Source organism: Oncorhynchus clarkii, chromosome 21 (assembly GCF_045791955.1).
Source record: "Oncorhynchus clarkii lewisi isolate Uvic-CL-2024 chromosome 21, UVic_Ocla_1.0, whole genome shotgun sequence".
NCBI classification, from domain to species: Eukaryota; Metazoa; Chordata; class Actinopteri; order Salmoniformes; family Salmonidae; genus Oncorhynchus; species Oncorhynchus clarkii.
This window is the reverse complement of record NC_092167.1, coordinates 12,324,960-12,344,916: the sequence shown is the minus strand read 5'-3', so window position 1 is coordinate 12,344,916 and position 19,957 is coordinate 12,324,960. Positions and strand designations below refer to the sequence as shown.

The following is a 19,957-nucleotide window of genomic DNA, read 5'->3' as shown; positions in this document are numbered from 1 at the left end:
AATGAGAGAGAGAAAGAGAGAATAAGAGGGATAGAGAGATCCCAGTAGATACTGGCTATATCCCTTTATTCTCCCCCCCACATCTCCTACCATTTTGCCTCCATCTCTCCCTTCCTTCACTGTTGTCTGCCAGTGCGAAGGCAAAAGTATATTGTTGCTGTTGCTACCTCATAGTCCAGCCAAGGTTTGTGGATACGGGAACCGACTGGGTAAGATGTGAGAGGTATTCAATCACTCTCAGAGGACATGGAACTCTTCTGTATTTTTCCAAAGCAACTAGTTTGGGCATTACACAATTCATCTGGGTACTTTAGAAGCTACCAGTCTGTAGAATTGTCCTCCCAACCCAGCCTCAGTTCTAGCTGATCATGTAGTTTCTAGGCTGAGCTGTGTTAGTCAGCTCTGACACAAGCTGTGAAGAAGGCCTCTCCACAGGAGCCCGCCGCAGAATAGTCTTTTCACAATGAGCAGCTCGACGTCCGCTCCACACCACTCCACATCAATCAACAGGGTCACTTGGACCGGGCCTGAATCATACTCACCCCCTTCTGGTCCTGGAGCGAAGGGAACAGTGTTTTCTGACTCTGTCATATCTGACAACCGTTCAAATCAAGCTCCCGTGGTTCCTTTGACCTCACACTCACCTTCCCAGCTATCAACACCCATAGAGACGGGTTTTATCTCGATGTCCGCAGCCCTTTATCAGAGATGTCATTGGAAAACCAGCAGTGTGTCATTCTCGTTTGACCCCCACCATTCAGCCTTCTATCTTGCACCAGCGTTGTTGAAAGCAACACAGAAAAGGTGTAATTTCAGCAAAGTTTTCTCATTTACATTTCTCAAAGCTGACAGGATCAGATAATTTATTATCTAAATCCGACAATGATTAAGGGTACTTCAACACGTATCCCCCCGCTCCTTCCTGCTGTAATGAACAGCATGTGTATGGAAACACACACAGGGAGATAGATAATGAACCCAGGTAAATGGCTGGCTGGCTGATGGAGGGGCTTCCCTGGGCGAACTACTAAAGGTTAATCTGGAGGGAGGAGTCACAGTCTGGAGGGAGGAGTCACAGTCTGGAGGGAGGAGTCACCGTCTGGAGGGAGGAGTCACCGTCTGGAGGGAGGAGTCACAGGCTGCGTCCACAAATGGCTCCCTGTTCCCTATTTTGACCAGAGCCCCATAGTATCCCTGTCATTTCAGACACAGACACAGTCTGTGGTACTGCTGATTTCTCTGACTTCGTCCCAGTGTGTTACTTTTTTACATTTATGGAGTTTTTGTTTGGTCCTTGGGAGGAGATTTAAAAAATGAAGAAATAAACATATTTCTCTTTGACACTTTGACAAGCATTAATTAGTCGAGGGAGGGAGCGAGAGAGTTGCCTGGTTGCCTGCCTCCCCTCCCAAGGGGAAAACCCTCCTTTAAATCCCATTATTATTAATCAGTTATCGAAAAACTCCATTACCCATACTTCCCCTCCTCAGTGCTCCTCTCTGACTGGCAAAGAGCAGAGCAGATTGAAGCTGACAGCAGTGTACCCAATGTAATTCCCCCTGCTCCATGTGAGTGAGGAGGCAGATGGCTGTTGTAGGTTCCGATTGCCCTGCAGCTACAGCGAGGTCAGACTGTTTGGATGCAGATCCTCTGTCCACAACAAGCGGCCTGTGTGCAGTGGTTGTGAACTGCCATACTGTATGTGCCCTGGCCTTTTTATAAAGTTCAAATGCAATTCACTGTTCTAGCGCTCCACTTAGGCGGATGTGCTTAGTCTTTTGTCTGGTTTCAGGGACAGGGATGAAAGTGGCTATAAAAAATAACCCGTTTGGAGACAAAGATTATAATAATGTCTGATGTTGCATCTGTCTGACCTCTTTTCTAGCCATGACATTCTCAGAGACAAGATGGCGTGCTAAGGTAAGCAGTATGATTTCAGGGCTTTTGCAACAACAAAATAATATATTGACCGAATGCCGCAAATGAACGTTGATTATCTATTCAATTTCAGCTATCACAGTGGACATGTTCATCACTTTTGTGCCAACCGTCAAATGGCAAAAGCATGAGTACATGTAAAACTGTCTCGTTTTGCCAAATAGCTCATACAAGGCTTTAATTGGATTTGTCACACTAAATATGGAGTTACCCCTATTGAATCCCCCCTGGGATAACCTTTATGGCTGTAAATGCATGCTGATAGGTGGTAGTCTTTATTGGCTAAGTGGTTCACTTGGAATTGGCGTCCCTGCTATGACTTAGGCTAATCTTTGTCTGCATCCATCAGCGTTCATGCAAATGAGATTATATTGGCTGATATCATGATTAGCCATCATTCATTTCAGCCAACAGAGATGATGACTGGATGAGTCTTAAATAGGGATTTGTGATGGTTGGTTAAACATGTACAAAGGATGTGAAGGTTCCTGTTCCTTCCTGTCCCTCCCCTAGTTTGTCAATTGGCTGTAATTAAAGAGAGTATAACTTCCCATAGCCTTTCTGGTACTGAAAGTATGGAGCAGAGATTGAAATGAAAACTTTATTGGCATGACATATAATATTTCTATGACTTGTTGAGAACACTGCATGACACTATTGATGAATGCCAACTGTAGGCTAGATGGCCATTGTTTATTTTATAAAAAATGTTATATTTGAATTTACTAGATACAGAAGCAAACTGACCCAGTCAGACAACCAGTCCAGTCAAACCACTAGACATGGCACAATAGGTTAAGAGGAAAAACAAACTGGGATGTTTATAGAATATCAATCATCAATGACCTTGTCCTTTCCTGTCTGTATCCTGTCTGTCATATTCTAGCATTCCATCTAGCATCTTTTCAAGCCCTCCTCAAACACACACACACACACACATATATATATACACACACACTGTTCCTCTGTGTTCTTAATACATATTGCAGACTGCTGATTCTGCTGCTGAGTGTCCTGCAGTGACCTCCCTCGGAACATGTCCACAGTGTTCCAGTTCAAACCGGTCACTATGATGCTCTCTCTCTCTCTCTCTCTCTCTCTCTCTCTCTCTCTCTCTCTCTCTCTCTCTCTCTCTCTCTCTCTCTCTCTCTCTCTCTCTCTCTCTCTCTCTCTCTCTCTCTCTCTCTCTCTCTCTCTCTCTCTCTCTCTCTCTCTCTCTCTCTCTCTCTCTCTCTCTCTCTCTCTCTCTCTCTCCCTCCCTTTTGTCATGGCATGTCCTCTTTCCTCTTTTCTTCTCTCATTCTCTCTGAGAGATTAGAGCCTAATTGCCGTGTGGGCTAATTATCTGACTGCAACAGGCTCCTCTCTCTGTCATGGCTGAAGTCACATGACTCTGCTAATGCCTGCTTTCCCACTCGGATCAAGGTCCCCAGCCGCTGGCTTCCTGTCATACAAACCATCAGGGTGTAGCCAGCAACACATCTGCTCTCTCTCTCATCTCACTCTCTTTCTACTCTCGATCTCTCCCTCTGCCATCCCCTCTGCATCCCCTCGGTCTCTGTGCCGGTCTGTTTCACCCAGGTATTTTTAGCCGGCTGTCTGTCTGCGGAGCGCGGACCAGCTCTGGGTGAACCAACGCTGCCGCCCATCAAAGCTTCTGACAACTGGCAGCGAGAGTGGATGAGAGAGAGCGGGGAGGGTGAGAGAGTGCAGAGAAGAGAGAGAGAAACAGATAGAGAGAGTGTGGAGAGAGGGTGGAGGGATAGAGAGAAGGGTCCTCACCTCTGCTCTCGTCAGCCAAGCTAATTGGCTCAGTGCTGGGTTCTAATGGTAATCACTAGAACCTTCCTGAGATGTCTCCTGAATCAATTCGCCATGGCCCTCCACAGTCAGAGTTAGGGCACTTTTCTCAAACTTCTTAGGGAAATGTCAAGGGATCCCATTGAGTGAGTGAAGGTGCCATCGCCGCCTGGGAGAGAACTCGGTCTAATGTTGTCGTCCTTGGATGTTATAAACAATTTAATGAGATAATTACCACCAATTAAATCCAAGCCCAGACACTTCCACTTGATGTGGAGAAGGATATGCCCTGCTGGGTTTGTTTGCCTGGTGCTGTAATGCACTCCTCTGAGCTTCATGCTGCAGTGAGGTGAAGGGAAGGTGCTCTACATTCTGCTCCACACTGGAGCATGCGGACGCTGCAGCCCGGCTCCGACCTGACAGAGACACCTGGAGCCTCCCATTTAGACAAGCCTCACTGGGTCTGTCAGGAAAGAGGATACACAGATACACTCACACACAGCTTATTCACACACACAAAGTTAAAAAGAGTGGGAGGCAGAGCAGATGGAGGGATATAACTGAGGAGTGGCGAGAGGGATGCTGCTTCCTCTCTTCCTCGCCCTCACTGTTTTTCTAGAACTCATGGCTTTCTGATATAAATAACACTTGTGCTAAAAGGGGCCACAGTCTACCACTTCCCCTCTTGTCCCCACCCTCCTCCACTCTGCTTTTCCCTTCCCTCGCTCTTGCGATTGAATGGTGGGTTGTCTTTGCCCTTTTCATGATCACTGCTCCCTGGCTCTGGTATAGGATGAGGAAGGGAGGGAGGGAGGGAGGGAGGGAGGGAGGGAGGGAGGGAGGGAGGGAGGGAGGGAGGGAGGGAGGGCAAACACATTCACTCTTATATAACTGGCCCTTTACTGTTAAATGATGTACTGGCTCAGTTGAAGTGGAGGGGCAAACCAGGCTACATCTAAAGAAGCCCAGCGCGGTTCAATGTGTGCTTTTACACCAGGATTAGTTCTATTTTAATGACTTGAGAATGATAATGAGGACAAATCTTCATCCTTCCTTAATAAGGGAAGGAACCCATGAGACTGATAATGAAGCATTCTTGAGATATGAACACAATTTCATAATGACAGACAGACACACATATGTGGGCAGCAGGTAGCCTAGTGGTTAGAGCGTGGGATCAGTAACCGAAAGGTTGCTAAATCGAATCCTCGAGCTGACAAGGTACAAATCTGTCGTTCTTCCCCTGAACAAGGCAGTTAACCCACTGTTCCGAGGCCGTCATTGTAAATAAGAATTTGTTCTTAACTGACAATGCAAAGTTAAATAAAGGTGAAATAAATAAAAAAACATACACACATACATACTGCCTGTCTATTCAGCTGTGAGGTGACATCACTACTCTGTTGATGCCCGTCAGCTGGCTTCTGTTTTATCTCAGAGTAGCCCCACGCACCTTAGGGAAACTCCTGCTGCTTTTCTACAATTCACTTTAGCCATGTCTCCACTTGGAGCGTGATTGCTTTTGACAGTCAGTACGGAGAGCGAGGCGCGGCGGGGGAGCTGTAACAATGGCTGCCTCTCTGGTGTTCTGCCGTCCAGGCTCCCAAGGCCATTACAATGCGAAGCAGGGCCGTGAGATGACATGCAAATCATTCTGTAACCCCTGGGGCCTGTTACCTCCATCGAATGGGGTTTCTAGCAAATGAGGTATGAATCAGAGCGAGTTCTTTTCTCTTTCCTATGAGCAGATAATTGGTATTAGCATAAGAGGGATTTATCCCAGTAGCGTCGTTGAATTACAGGCTGCCGTTCAGCAGATGTGGTCTGCATGTTGGAGGTGATGCAGAAAAGATTCAGCTCTGACTGCATTACATCGTGACAAAATGGCATAAAGTTATACATGTGACTGTAAATACACACTGAAGAGCCTGAGTGTGTCAGTGGCATCATCCACTCTTGTTGTCACCCTTGTAATAAAATATTCCCCTGACTATTGCTTGTTTGTATTCAGAATAATGGAGACACTCGTTTACAAGTCAGACACCATGGGTGAATCCCAAATGGCACCTGATTTCCTACTGTATATAGTGCACTACTTTGAACCAGAGCCTTATGTGTATAGGGCATAGGGGTCCATTTAGGATACAGAAGATGGTTACCTTCAGGTTCTCTCACTGCATAGGGATTTGATATTTTCTCAGAGTGTGAATAGAATCCACAGCACCAGACAGGCTCCAACAAATATTTAATTTCGCTCTAAATAACAGCTTGTTATCCTCCCACAATGCTCTTGTGAGAGAATTCAACTCTGAGAGCAAAGGGAAATAGATTTAGATATAACGTGAGAGGGTTGAGAGAGATGGAAGTTCGTCATGGAGATGCTGCTGCCTTCTGCGAAAGCTGTCTTTAAATACACAGTGTAATCACACACAGACACACACACACAGTGTAAACACACGCACACACACACACACACAGCACACTTCTGATGCTCTCCGCTCCAGTCATTCTGGAGATTTTTGGAGTGCGTTCTGGGAATTTGGGAGGCAGCCATCTAATCAAGACTGTGTCAGGAGTTGACAGTGGGGCAACGAAGCCATTATCACAGGAAGCCCTTGTGTCCATAGAGGAGGCCTGGGAGAGAGAGGACTGATTGAGCAGGAAGTGGGAGGATGTTGGGGGACGGGCGGACACTTCCTAACAGGGACTGTCGCTCTGTCTTACAGTGTGTTCTGTCACTGTGTCATGCATTGATTAGAAGAATGTGGCTGCGTGGGTGGCTGCGTGGGTGGCTGCGTGGGTGGCTGCGTGGGTGGCTGTGTGGGTGTGCGCCTACATCTTAATCTAACTTGCCTCGCTCTGTTTGTTCTGTCGCTCTGACCTCATAGCTAGTGTACTGATGGAAGTAGACATGTGACGACCACACTGTGTCTCTGAGGCTCCATGTTCTCTGACGGGGCTTGACAGGCAGTCCTCTCATCTACTGTACTGAGTCTCTTACATGGCCTACCATCTTCTCTTGACACCTCGTCAGATAATGGAAATTGCAGTTGATGTTGCAGCGATAACAGTGAATCCATGAGAAGCAGCTGGTGGCAAACAGAGGACAGCCTCTTCAACTAACTATCCAAATAAGCTTATTTCAACATCTTCTATCTGCCAAGTCTCATCCAAAATGCATTTAGCCACCGTTAGCCACCATTTAGCCACCACCACTAAGAGTCAAAGTGACACAATACAAGCAGTAGAGTGTGATCTAATGGGACTTTCAGACAGCCACTGACCAGGGTGGTATTCATTAGGTAAAGACTGTAACAGGGAGGGACTATCTGAACTTGTTCAATAAGAGCAGGGCACACTGTAGTAAAGCATTCTACAACAGAAAACAGACGTTTTTCCTTGCAAAACATTTTGCAACAGTGACTTAATGAATAAGTCATGTAAGTGACAGTACCACCAATAACAGAATAAGAATAGTCCAATGGGACATTGACAGACACTCACCAGATCTTTGGAGGTGCCCAGTCTCTTGAGCCCATCCAGGGGCAGCAGGTCGGCTGAGTCTTTGTGTGTGAACTGGGTGGCCTGCTTCAGACGCCTCTGCTGGCCCAGGATGGCTTTATCCCGGATAGCCAGATCACCCTTCTTCGACTCACTCATGGTCAGTCAGTCAACCAGTCAGTCAGTGCAGTACAGCTAGCTAGAGTGTAGAGCAGAGCTGCTCAGTTCAGCGTACCTCTGTCTGATGTAGCCTGGTTTGGAACAGCAGGAACAGCAGTAGCGGCACAGAAGGGTATGAGTGTTGAAGGCAGAGCAGCACAGCCCAGTGCCCTGTACTGTAAAGTCTCTCCTTTTCACTTCCAAGAGCTAGATCGCAGAGAGGAGATGATACTGTTGATTACTCCTGTTTTAGTTGGTCTCTTCCAGAACAAATGTCTTCCCTCACCTTTACCGTGTCTGTCTTCAAACTGTTCCACCTTCAAAATGTGACCTCCCTCTCTGTGAGGGTGAGGTTGTTTTGAGGTGCTAGTCCTTGGCATCTATTTGTGTTCTGTGTTGCTGTCAGTGTCCAGAAATGATTAGTGTGCTGATGGTCCTGTTATGTAGACATGTCTCTCTTCAGGCTTGGCTGTGTGTGTGTCCCCTCCTCTGTCAGTGGAGTCTGTCCTTGCAGCGCTGCAAGAGCAAACTGTGCCCATCTCTTTCTCTGCGCTCGCTCTCTCTGTCTCTCTCTCTTTCTCTCTTTGCTCTCTCCCCCCCTCTCTCTCGCTCTCTCTCTGCTCTCTCTCTCTGCTCGCTCGTGCTCCTCTCTTTCTATCTCCTCTCTCTCTCTGTGACTGTCTCTTCCTCTCTCATTGCTGCTCTCTAGAGGAGTACATACCCACCCCCTGTCCATCCCCTCAAGCCCTCTTTCCATCACACACTCTGACACACACATCTCTCCTAGTTTCAAAACACGACACCCACATGTTCTCGGTTAATGCCCCGTAGTGGGGGGGAAACACTTTGAAGTAGAAAAGCAACCAGCTGCCTTCTTATTACCTCCCTACCCTCCACACACACAGCTGGAATACCTTTCTGCCCTGGCTGACATGCTGAACATGCTGTTATAGAACATCAGAGGTGTAACATGTCATAATGCAGTCAACCAATAGAGATTCTAACTCCTGTACAGTGGTAGTTCTATGTGATGGATAACACATTGAGGGATCCACTCGGTCAGCTATATGTGTATTTAGCTGAGTTCTAACCCGTTGTCATTTAGTTCCCCTGGGTTTTCAGTGGTTCCGGCACCTATGCTACGGTTGTGTCTGTGATTGGTGTCTGTGATTAGTGTGTGTGTGATTGGTGTGGTTGCTCCAGCATTGATCTCCACTCAATCAAGCTCCATGAATAAATGAACAGGCTCCAGCATGAGATTCACAAACCCCTTCAGTTCAGACCCCCCTCATTTATATATATATATATAACCTCATCTATATATAATTATCAAAAGGGAAGAAATCAATCCCTCAATGAGCATCGGTGTAATAGAACCTTGATGTGTCAGTAAAACGGTCATATATATTTTGCAACTCATTGCTTTTGACCTTGGGCTTAGCAGGTTAAGTCATAAACAACATTTATCTGGTTCAGCAAGAATGCATGTAGCCTACTCAATACATGTAAATGTACTCAACATTTACATGTCAAACAGAGTATAATGTCCTTAAAATGTCCCCCTGCACAGAATATTGTTTCCACATATCCAGTTAACCTGTTTACCAGTGTTTATTTATGGGACTGTTGGACTTCCCAAGGTGATTGATTGGAAATGGACTGTATTGAAAATCTAAACACTCAGACAGGGATATACTGCCACCTTCTGGTGATATTTTTATTTGACCCTGGTGGATTGTTACATGGGTTTTTGTCGAAGATGTGCACGCTCACACACTGCCATTTGCGGTTGTGTTTTAGCTTTGGCGCCAGTCTGTTTTTGCTCTCTTGCCATCTCCTTATGGAATTGTCTAAAAATCCAAAAGCACAAACAAATCTGAGACCAGGCTAGTTGTGTTTATGTAGTTTAAGAGAAATGTAATCTAAATGGATGTGTTTGGTGGGGGTTGCAAAGTGCTTTTAGCATTGATTTGCAGCTGTGTAGAATAGTTAACATAGTTGCACAAATGTTGTAGATTAAAATCTCAAAGGACGCAGACAAGTTCCAGATGTTTTAATGGCCACTATTTTAGAAGTCTACTAATGTTCAGGGCCATTCCATTAGAATTCAGAATGATTTCCAAATGATTGTTTCCATAGAGACATTACAAACCAAGAGCGTAGATAATTTTTTTAAAAATCAAATAAGCATTGACATGACATGGAGGTGGTTTAGCTCTATGCAGAGAAATATCTTATGAGGCTGACATTCTATGCAGAAGACAATCCTGCTTTCAATTTAGGTATAAAAAAAAATTTGTATGTAAATTGTGACATAGCCACCAATTTATTATTTTTCTGTCAGGGTTATTTCAAACAATTTCATAGTTCCATTCCTTGTTTCATGATTGGGCAGATTTCATGAAGGAAACATACTCCTACCCAACAAACACGACTGTGCGACTGTCCAATACAGCAGTGAAGCCTCTGACACAGCAGAACCTGCAGTGTGTGGCCCTCAGCATTCCAGACCTCCACTACCGTCTCACAGGCCATCCTTATGCCCCAGGTCTCCTCCACCTTCAGACAGACCCTCTACTCCTGGACTATAGCTCTCCAGCTAGACCAACCCTGGATCCCAGAAAGCAGACATGAGATAGTGGAACGTTCCAGAGACTATTCCCCTGACCAAGATGTCTCTTCCTGAGGACCAGTTCCATAGCTCTCAAGGGGATAGCGAGAGCAGCAGTAACACTGACTGATTCCTCTGTGACAGACTTCCCAGGGAAGGAGTGGACCTCTGTGAACTACAGAGGCCTGGAGTTTATAAGGGCTTTCTCCCCAATCAGACAGACTGACGATGCAACTGATATACTGGGAAGTTGTAATATCATCGATTACACTGCTTACGAGCAGTTTGTCTTCTCTGTCGATGTGAACATCTTCAAGGCAAAAGATCCTTCAGGAACAGAGGAAGCTAGTACCACCTCCAAAATGTTAGAAGAGAATAGTTTAGAACGAGAGGAAGCTAGTACTGCCTTCATAAGGGAAGAGGGGAATAGTTTTGTAAGAGAGGTCTCTAGTTTTGACGACAAATGGGACAGGGGGAATAGTTTAGAGAGAATGCTAGTTCCGCCTACACATGGGAAGAGATGAATAATTTAGACAAGAGAGGACACTAGTTCCACCTACACATGAGAAGAGATTAATCATTTAGACAAGAGAGAATGCTAGTTCCACCTACACATGGGAAGATATTAATAATTTAGACAAGAGAGAATGCTAGTTCCACCTACACATGGGAAGAGATGAATCATTTAGACAAGAGAGGACACTAGTTCCACCTACATATGGGAAGAGATGAATAATTTAGACAAGAGAGGACACTAGTTCCACCTACACATGGGAAGATATTAATCATTTAGACAAGAGAGGACACTATTTCCACCTACACATGGGAAGAGATTAATCATTTAGACAAGAGAGGACACTAGTTCCACCTACACATGGGAAGATATTAATAATTTAGACAAGAGAGGACACTAGTTCCACCTACACATGGGAAGAGATGAATCATTTAGACAAGAGAGGACACTAGTTCCACCTACACATGGGAAGAGATGAATCATTTAGACAAGAGAGGACACTAGTTCCACCTACACATGGGAAGAGATTAATCATTTAGACAAGAGAGAATGCTAGTTCCACCTACACATGGGAAGATATTAATAATTTAGACAAGAGAGAATGCTAGTTCCACCTACACATGGGAAGAGATGAATCATTTAGACAAGAGAGGACACTAGTTCCACCTACACATGGGAAGAGATTAATAATTTAGACAAGAGAGGACACTAGTTCCACCTACACATGGGAAGATATTAATAATTTAGACAAGAGAGGACACTAGTTCCACCTACACATGGGAATAGATTAATAATTTAGACAAGAGAGGACACTAGTTCCACCTACACATGGGAAGAGATTAATCATTTAGACAAGAGAGGACACTAGTTCCACCTACACATGGGAAGAGATGAATAATTTAGACAAGAGAGGACACTAGTTCCACCTACACATGGGAAGAGATGAATAATTTAGACAAGAGAGGACACTAGTTCCACCTACACATGGGAAGATATTAATCATTTAGACAAGAGAGGACACTATTTCCACCTACACATGGGAAGAGATTAATCATTTAGACAAGAGAGGACACTAGTTCCACCTACACATGGGAAGATATTAATCATTTATTTCCACCTACACATGGGAAGATATTTTAGACAAGAGAGGACACTAACCTACACATGGGAAGAGATGAATAATTTAGACAAGAGAGGACACTAGTTCCACCTACACATGGGAAGATATTAATAATTTAGACAAGAGAGGACACTAGTTCCACCTACACATGGGAAGAGATAATTAATAATTTAGACAAGAGAGGACACTAGTTCCACCTACACATGGGAAGAGATTAATAATTTAGACACACTAGTTCCACCTACACATGGGAAGATATTAATAATTTAGACAAGAGAGGACACTAGTTCCACCTACACATGGGAAGAGATTAATAATTTAGACAAGAGAGGACACTAGTTTCACCTACACATGGGAAGAGATGAATAATTTAGACAAGAGAGGACACTAGTTCCACCTACACATGGGAAGATATTAATCATTTAGACAAGAGAGGACACTATTTCCACCTACACATGGGAAGAGATTAATCATTTAGACAAGAGAGGACACTAGTTCCACCTACACATGGGAAGAGATTAATAATTTAGACAAGAGAGGACACTAGTTCCACCTACACATGGGAAGAGATGAATAATTTAGACAAGAGAGGACACTAGTTCCACCTACGAATGGGAAGATATTAATAATTTAGACAAGAGAGGACACTAGTTCCACCTACACATGGGAATAGATTAATAATTTAGACAAGAGAGGACACTAGTTCCACCTACACATGGGAAGAGATGAATAATTTAGACAAGAGAGGACACTAGTTCCACCTACACATGGGAAGATATTAATCATTTAGACAAGAGAGGACACTATTTCCACCTACACATGGGAAGAGATTAATCATTTAGACAAGAGAGGACACTAGTTTCACCTACACATGGGAAGATATTAATAATTTAGACAAGAGAGGACACTAGTTCCACCTACGAATGGGAAGAGCAGAATAGTTTAGGAAGAGAGGACACTAGTCCCACCTACAAAATAAAAGACAGCAATAGTTTAGGAACAGTTTTGCCTACAAATGTGAAGAGAGAAATAATTTAGGAATAGAGGACGCTAGTTTCACCTACAAAGGGGAAGAGGGGAATAGTTTCAGGAGAAAGGCTGTTAGTTCCCCCTACAAAAGAAGAGAGGACAAAGTACCGGGATGTAGAGAAGCGAGGACCAAACCAAAGACAGGGAAGAAAGATAACTAAATGATCCTTAAGGCCTTAATATGGCCAGACTATGAACGTTTAGATGTGATTCAAAGTATTTTATGTCGCTTCACTTGCAGAGATGAAAAGACAAAGCCTTCTACATCCAAAAAGGCACAATCACTGAATGCATGGTTTCAATGTTTTTACAATTAAACAGAACGACACCTACTCCCTGAATATTTTCTTTAATCTTCTAAGTCAAAGTCCAAGGCATCTGTCAGAACATAACCAGAGGTGACAAAACAATATACAGTCCCTTAATCAAACTCCAACACATCTTTAGAAGCCAAACGACGTAGTTGTATTATCAACAGAAAGACAAACCATCTCCACAGAAAAGGTCTGTAATCCCCTTTAATTAAAAGTAGACTCAGCAAAGTTACGTTGCCAAAAGCAGCGCCGGAGATATTGAGATGAGCGACAGTCACACACAGTATCTGTGCACGGGTTCGCGTCACCCTGTTCACAGCGTGGTAGCCAGGGCACCAAAATAGCTGAGAAGTCGAGCCTCACGCTCCTACGCTTCTTAGTTGTGGAAATTGACCCACTATGTCGTTTACTTTTCTGCTTCATATCGCGGAGTCTACCTTTAAACCAAAACTACATTCTCATTGTATTTCATCAATTTGTCCTTAACGTACCCTAATGAAAGCCCTTTCCTTATAATTCAACAGTGAATTGGGAAAAAAAACACAGTTTTGGTTGGTCACTTACAATTCAACTCTTCTTCATCTGTACAAAATCCCCCCAGGTGAGGGAGAAGGCACGTTCCTTATCCATTTCATTGAACTGTACTGCTGCTGAGTTTAGCGTTTGTTTTCTAAACAATGTTCATAAGTTAAATCAAGTCAATGAATTTCTCAATTTTGCCCGTTCATGATTCTACCATTATATCTTCTCACGCAAGAGTTAAAACATTTGTTTAGTTATTAATTGTGGTCCGGCATCAGCTTAGCATTTTATTTAAGTTCTTCAATTGCACATTGCAAAACAAGCAGTGTAACACCAAAGCCACTTCTTGGCTACAAACTTTCTTCAATATCCAATATGACGTATTAATTATATTACTTATTTGCATTAGCGTTTAAGGTTTGTAGTTAACACTAAAACGAAGATTTTTGCAAATCTTTAATTTTTAATTTGCAGTGTAAACAATAGGGAATGTTCTATATGATTCTAAGTCTACTTCTAATCAAAGAATCCGAAAATAGATCTTGATGGTAGCCCAATGCTGCTATGCTAACTTAGACATTGACCCACAATGCATGACTGTTGCTTTGCCTGTGCTTGTAGCTACTTTAAGGTTTAAATAATGTAACAAGTCTGTGTCTTTCTAGATTTTGCCCCACCAACGGGGATTTGGCCATACTGTTTCATACTGCAGCCATCTACAGCTCTACCGTTACCACTTCTCTTCATGGGAGCTATGTAGCCGCAGCACGCACAAACAAGCCTCTTGTGGCACATGATGTAGTCTCTCTCATTCCATCCGCAACGCTCATAGAACGTTGGGCAGATAGAGGGAGCAGAGTAGCATATTCTGGCCCAGCGCGGGAAAGCGTCTGAAGGCCTCCCAGGCGTCTGAGAAGATGTTGTACTTGAGGAAGACGCGGTGCTCCAGGCTGGTGGGCAGACTGACGTCGCGCGACATAATATAGACGCCGTCGTTGTGCAGCGTGCACGTGAGGTTCAGGCCAGACTTGGAGGTGTTGTCCTTCAGGTGGAGCCACTCCCCCGTGATCACGTTGTAAGACTGCACCGTCAGCATGTCCTCCGTCTGGCTGGCCCGCCGCCCCGGACCCGGCTCCAGCTCGTGGGTGTACCCCCCCACCAGGTAGATGGTATCTTCCACCGAGAGCATCTGCTGCTTACGCACGTGGGCCGAGCAGGAGCGGAACACTGTCCAACTGTCAGAGGTGGGGCAGTAGCGGAGTACGCTGGTATTCCTGTCTAATAGATACACAGAGAAAAAACAGCATTTGTTAAACTAATTTAAGAACCAGTTGATATTTTGTCAAATGAACAAGCACTATTTGTGTAGCCTACAGTTCTTTATGTCTACTGTGTGTATACATTGGACATTTTAGAAAATGTTCTCACTTCTGCTGAGAATGAAAATCCCCCCCCCCACTAACCTCTGGCAGTATATCCTCCCATGACGTAGATCATGCCCTGGCACTCGCAGGCAGAGAACTCTGCCAGGGGGTCGGGTAGTGACGACACACAGGTCCACCAGTCCTGCTCAGGGCTGTAGCACTCCACAGTGCCCTGACACTGGCCTCCCACTGCATACAGCTTCCCTCGTACCGCCAGCAGCTTGAAGTTGGACCTGACCGGAGGAGAGACGGATATACAACAACATTACAGGACGGAGACATACTGTAGCCCATGTAGTTTGCTGGCTCAGCATCAAAACAGATTGAAGCTCAAGACATCGGAACAGACTGGATATTGGAACTCAAGACTGGGACAGACTGCATAGAGATCTATTCATATAGCTGACCTGTACTGACCTCTTCTGGTTCAGGGGGGATACCTGGTTCCATTCATTTCTACAGGGGTTGTAGCAGTGTGCCGCTGAGATCTCCTGGCTGGTCATTCTGTACCCACCAACAATGAACAGGTAGTTGTCCAACACGGCCGAGCCGTAGCCTCTCACATTGACCATGTCAGAGGGCAGGTTGTTAGCGAGCGGCTTCCAACGCTGCTCTACTTCCCCATACCTCAGCATGGACCAGGGCTCGTCCTGGTCTGGTAGGTCCAGAGCCAGACAGGTGAAAAGTCCGATAGCCACCAGAGTGGCTGTGCCTTTCATACGCATCTCTCTAACCTGGTTGCGCAGGGCAGCAGGTAAGTCGCTGAACTCTGGTCTCCGCAGCATCGGGTGGTAGTGACAGCTCATATATCTGAGACAAGCGTTGCGTAGATCATGAGTTCCATATACCTCAGATAGGCTGTAGAGTTCCACACAATTCTCTTGTCGAATTTCAGACGAAAGGAGTTTTAGGATAGAAGTGACTTGCAAAAAAGATGCAGTCTCAATCAGGTCTTCCAGGGTCTCGTTGACTACTTTCACTTTGGAGGTGTTGATAAACTCCAGGACCAGCTCGAGCCCTGGCACACTCAGCCCCTGCAGTTGCACTGAATCCTCTCTGGACTCGCGCATCCCAGAGCTGTACAGTGCACGGAAGTAGTCGCTTTTTTCTATCAACTTGCCTTTGTTGACGTTGTACGTTTTGTCATCCATGACAATTACGATTATTTGTTCAGATGACATGTTTAGTGGTTGGGTTAGCTAGCTAATGTTGTCAAGTGATCTGTTTTGTTGACTGTCTTCTTCCGGCCTCGATCTGTTAATGACGGCCTGTCACAGTTTACATTTCTCAGGCGCAGGGGTGGTCTGCAACTCTAGTCGCACCGCAGTCACCAGCCCTATATATGGTAATGTTCAGCCCATACGTCTGGATGATGCCTGGTTAATTTCAACTCAGTTATGAGTGGGCTAGCTAGCTAGCTAGCTAGCAAGAGGCTAAGAGTGACTTGGAAATCTTGCTAGCCACTTTATCTTTCAAAAACACCAGGTATTATCTCGACGTACATCCAAAGAAGATGTTTTGCTGGACCATGTAGTCATTTTTAAGATGTTTATATTGGGTAACACACTTTCCTTGCATTGTCGAGATAATCTGCAGAAAGCTACAGTTGGTTTTTGAGGAGAAATTGGCAGCATGTTTCCTGTTTTGATCCTGTGGGTTGCGTCACTTGCTTGCTCAACCGGAAACCACTGTTTTCTTCTTCGTGTAAAGACAATGCCATGCAGATTGGTACAAGATGTGTTGCTGCCACCAGCTGGCTTGGGGTATACTCTACCTGCACTCGACAGGTGCAAGCCACCCGTAATACATGTTCCTATACTTTGCTTCCCGAAATTTTCAGGGAACCAGGTACATTAAATCCCACAGTTTCCAACTATCAACAACATAAACTTACAATGAAGTAAGATATCAATGTATAGCCTCTGTGGCACCCAACACACAGCTCATCTAGCCTCCAATCTCAGGCTGAGCCTACCCAACAGGGACATGTTTAATGGTGGTTGATGTAGGATACAGTATTTTACTGTTAACTTAATGGCTATATGGACTGGAGGCAAGCATTACCCAGTGATGAAATATGTAACTGTTTTGCACTTTGCTGAGTAGGCCTTTTGGAGTACCAATGATATATATTTGAATCACAATTTAACAGTAGAGTAGTAGGAAGCTGAATCTGATACTTTTGTTTGGCATGACTATTTTGCCGCTCTACTTTTCTCTTTCTCAGGGGCATCTGTTAGTGGAACAGCAGGTTTTGGGGAGAGTTAAAACAGAGAGACTTTCTGCATTCTTCACCCTTCTGCTCCGTGGAAAAAACACTCATCGAGGGAGTACAAGTCTAGATAATGGCTGATTGCACTCTTCAAGAATGCGGATGGCCATGTATAGGGGCAGGCAGCTTGTGTGTGTGTGTGTGTGTGTGTGTGTGTGTGTGTGTGTGTGTGTGTGTGTGTGTGTGTGTGTGTGTGTGTGTGTGTGTGTGTGTGTGTGTGTGTGTGTGTGTGTGTGTGTGTGTGTGTGTGTGTGTGTGTTGGTAGGAGGGGGGATAGGTGATGACACGACACTATGGCAGACCCAACTACTTCAGGCTGGGACTTACAACAGATATTCACACCTGCAATGGGTCTACCCTATATGGGTCCTATGAGCTGGACTGTCAGGTGTCCATACGTTGTAAACACTGCCCCAGATCTGTGGCTTGCTGCACCTCTACAGACAATCATCTGCCACCTCCTTCCCATGCACCATACCATAGAAATTGTATTCCTATGGCATACATGTTTCCAGGGCAAAACTTCCTAAATGTGTCCCGGTTAAGGTTGCAAAGAGACATTATATTACTGGTAACTTTCAAAGTTTACCAGTAAACTACCAGAATTTTGGTAACTTTCAAGGATTTTTTGTCATTTATCAAAGGACATCTAGTGGCCCTTTTGGGTACTTCAGATTATCACAGGCATCTGTAAATACAGTGCCTTGCGAAAGTATTCGGCCCCCTTGAACTTTGCGACCTTTTGCCACATTTCAGGCTTCAAACATAACGATATAAAACTGTATTTTTTTGTGAAGAATCAACAACAATTGGGACACAATCATGAAGTGGAACTACATTTATTGGATATTTCAAACTTTTTTAACAAATCAAAAACTGAAAAATTGGGCGTGCAAAATTATTCAGCCCCTTTACTTTCAGGGCAGCAAACTCTCTCCAGAAGTTCAGTGAGGATCTCTGAATGATCCAATGTTGACCTAAATGACTAATGATGATAAATACAATCCACCTGTGTGTAGTGTCTCCGTATAAATGCACCTGCACTGTGATAGTCTCAGAGGTCCGTTAAAAGCGCAGAGAGCATCATGAAGAACAAGGAACACACCAGGCAGGTCCGAGATACTGTTGTGAAGAAGTTTAAAGCCGGATTTGGATACAAAAAGATTTCCCAAGATTTAAACATCCCAAGGAGCACTGTGCAAGCGATAATATTGAAATGGAAGGAGTATCAGACCACTGCAAATCTACCAAGACCTGGCCGTCCCTCTAAACTTTCAGCTCATACAAGGAGAAGACTGATCAGAGATGCAGCCAAGAGGCCCATGATCACTCTGGATGAACTGCAGAGATCTACAGCTGAGATGGGAGACTCTGTCCATAGGACAACAATCAGTCGTATATTGCACAAATCTGGCCTTTATGGAAGAGTGGCAAGAAGAAAGCCATTTCTTAAAGATATCCATAAAAAGTGTTGTTTAAAGTTTGCCACAAGCCACCTGGGAGACACACCAAACATGTGGAAGAAGGTGCTCTGGTCAGATGAAACCAAAATTGAACTTTTTGGCAACAATGCAAAACGTTATGTTTGGCGTAAAAGCAACACAGCTCATCACCCTGAACACACCATCCCCACTGTCAAACATGGTGGTGGCAGCATCATGGTTTGGGCCTGCTTTTCTTCTGCAGGGACAGGGAAGATGGTTAAAATTGATGGGAAGATGGATGGAGCCAAATACAGGACCATTCTGGAAGAAAACCTGATGGAGTCTGCAAAAGACCTGAGACTGGGACGGAGATTTGTCTTCCAACAAGACAATGATCCAAAACATAAAGCAAAATCTACAATGGAATGGTTCAAAAATAAACATATCCAGGTGTTAGAATGGCCAAGTCAAAGTCCAGACCTGAATCCAATCGAGAATCTGTGGAAAGAACTGAAAACTGCTGTTCACAAATGCTCTCCATCCAACCTCACTAAGCTCGAGCTATTTTGCAAGCAGGAATGGGAAAACATTTCAGTCTCTCGATGTGCAAAACTGATAGAGACATACCCCAAGCGACTTACAGCTGTAATCGCAGCAAAAGGTGGCGCTACAAAGTATTAATTTAAGGGGGCTGAATAATTTTGCACGCCCAATTTTTCAGTTTTTGATTTGTTAAAAAAGTTTGAAATATCCAATAAATGTCGTTCCACTTCATGATTGTGTCCCACTTGTTGTTGATTCTTCACAAAAAAATACAGTTTTATATCTTTATGTTTGAAGCCTGAAATGTGGCAAAAGGTCGCAAAGTTCAAGGGGGCCGAATACTTTCGCAAGGCACTGTATATACCTCTGTGTGGCCTTATCACATGTAAAATATATAAAACAATAAAATAAGAGAATTTTTACCATAAACTCGGTCAATACCATTGGCCTTTTAATAAGGGTTTCAGCACAAAATATGCTTAATATATTTTATTTACACACTTTCATTTATTTTACTATGTCAATATATCTGTGTTAATGTTTTGCCACCAAACTGGTGGCAGTTGTGAAAAAAAGTCAATAGTTGAAAGAGTTGCAGAGTTTAAAAAAAATATGCCTGGTATTTCCCCAGTCATCTTGCATCTGGCACAACTCCTCTTGAGAATCAGGACAGGCCTACAACTGGTTTAGTGTGGTTGTTAGCTGACAAGTCAGCAGCTCAGTATCTTCCTGGTGGTTCATTTAAAGTGGTGTGTGGTGCCAGGGTCTGCTGCTTGACCCAATGCT

At 44.3% G+C, this 19,957-nt stretch overlaps 2 protein-coding genes across 2 annotated transcripts in view; both read right to left on the bottom strand.

The window, feature by feature from the left end:
• The window catches only part of LOC139378544 (nuclear receptor-interacting protein 2-like), a 29,846-nt gene extending 21,771 nt beyond the window's left edge, over positions 1–8,075 (bottom strand). The window contains exon 1 of the mRNA XM_071120817.1: positions 7,243–8,075. Within this exon, the coding sequence (XP_070976918.1) occupies positions 7,243–7,398 (156 nt within the window). The 5' untranslated portion in view covers positions 7,399–8,075. The remainder of the gene's footprint in view (positions 1–7,242) is intronic.
• Positions 8,076–13,005: 4,930 nt separating this feature from the next.
• On the bottom strand, positions 13,006–16,620 carry LOC139378546 (kelch-like family, member 42). The gene is made up of 3 exons (XM_071120819.1): positions 15,350–16,620; positions 14,972–15,165; positions 13,006–14,786 (listed from the first exon to the last, which is right to left on the bottom strand). Exons 1-3 carry the CDS (start codon positions 16,111–16,113, stop codon positions 14,335–14,337), a joined length of 1,410 nt encoding a protein of 469 aa, XP_070976920.1. The 5' UTR covers positions 16,114–16,620; the 3' UTR covers positions 13,006–14,334.
• Positions 16,621–19,957: the final 3,337 nt, after the last annotated feature.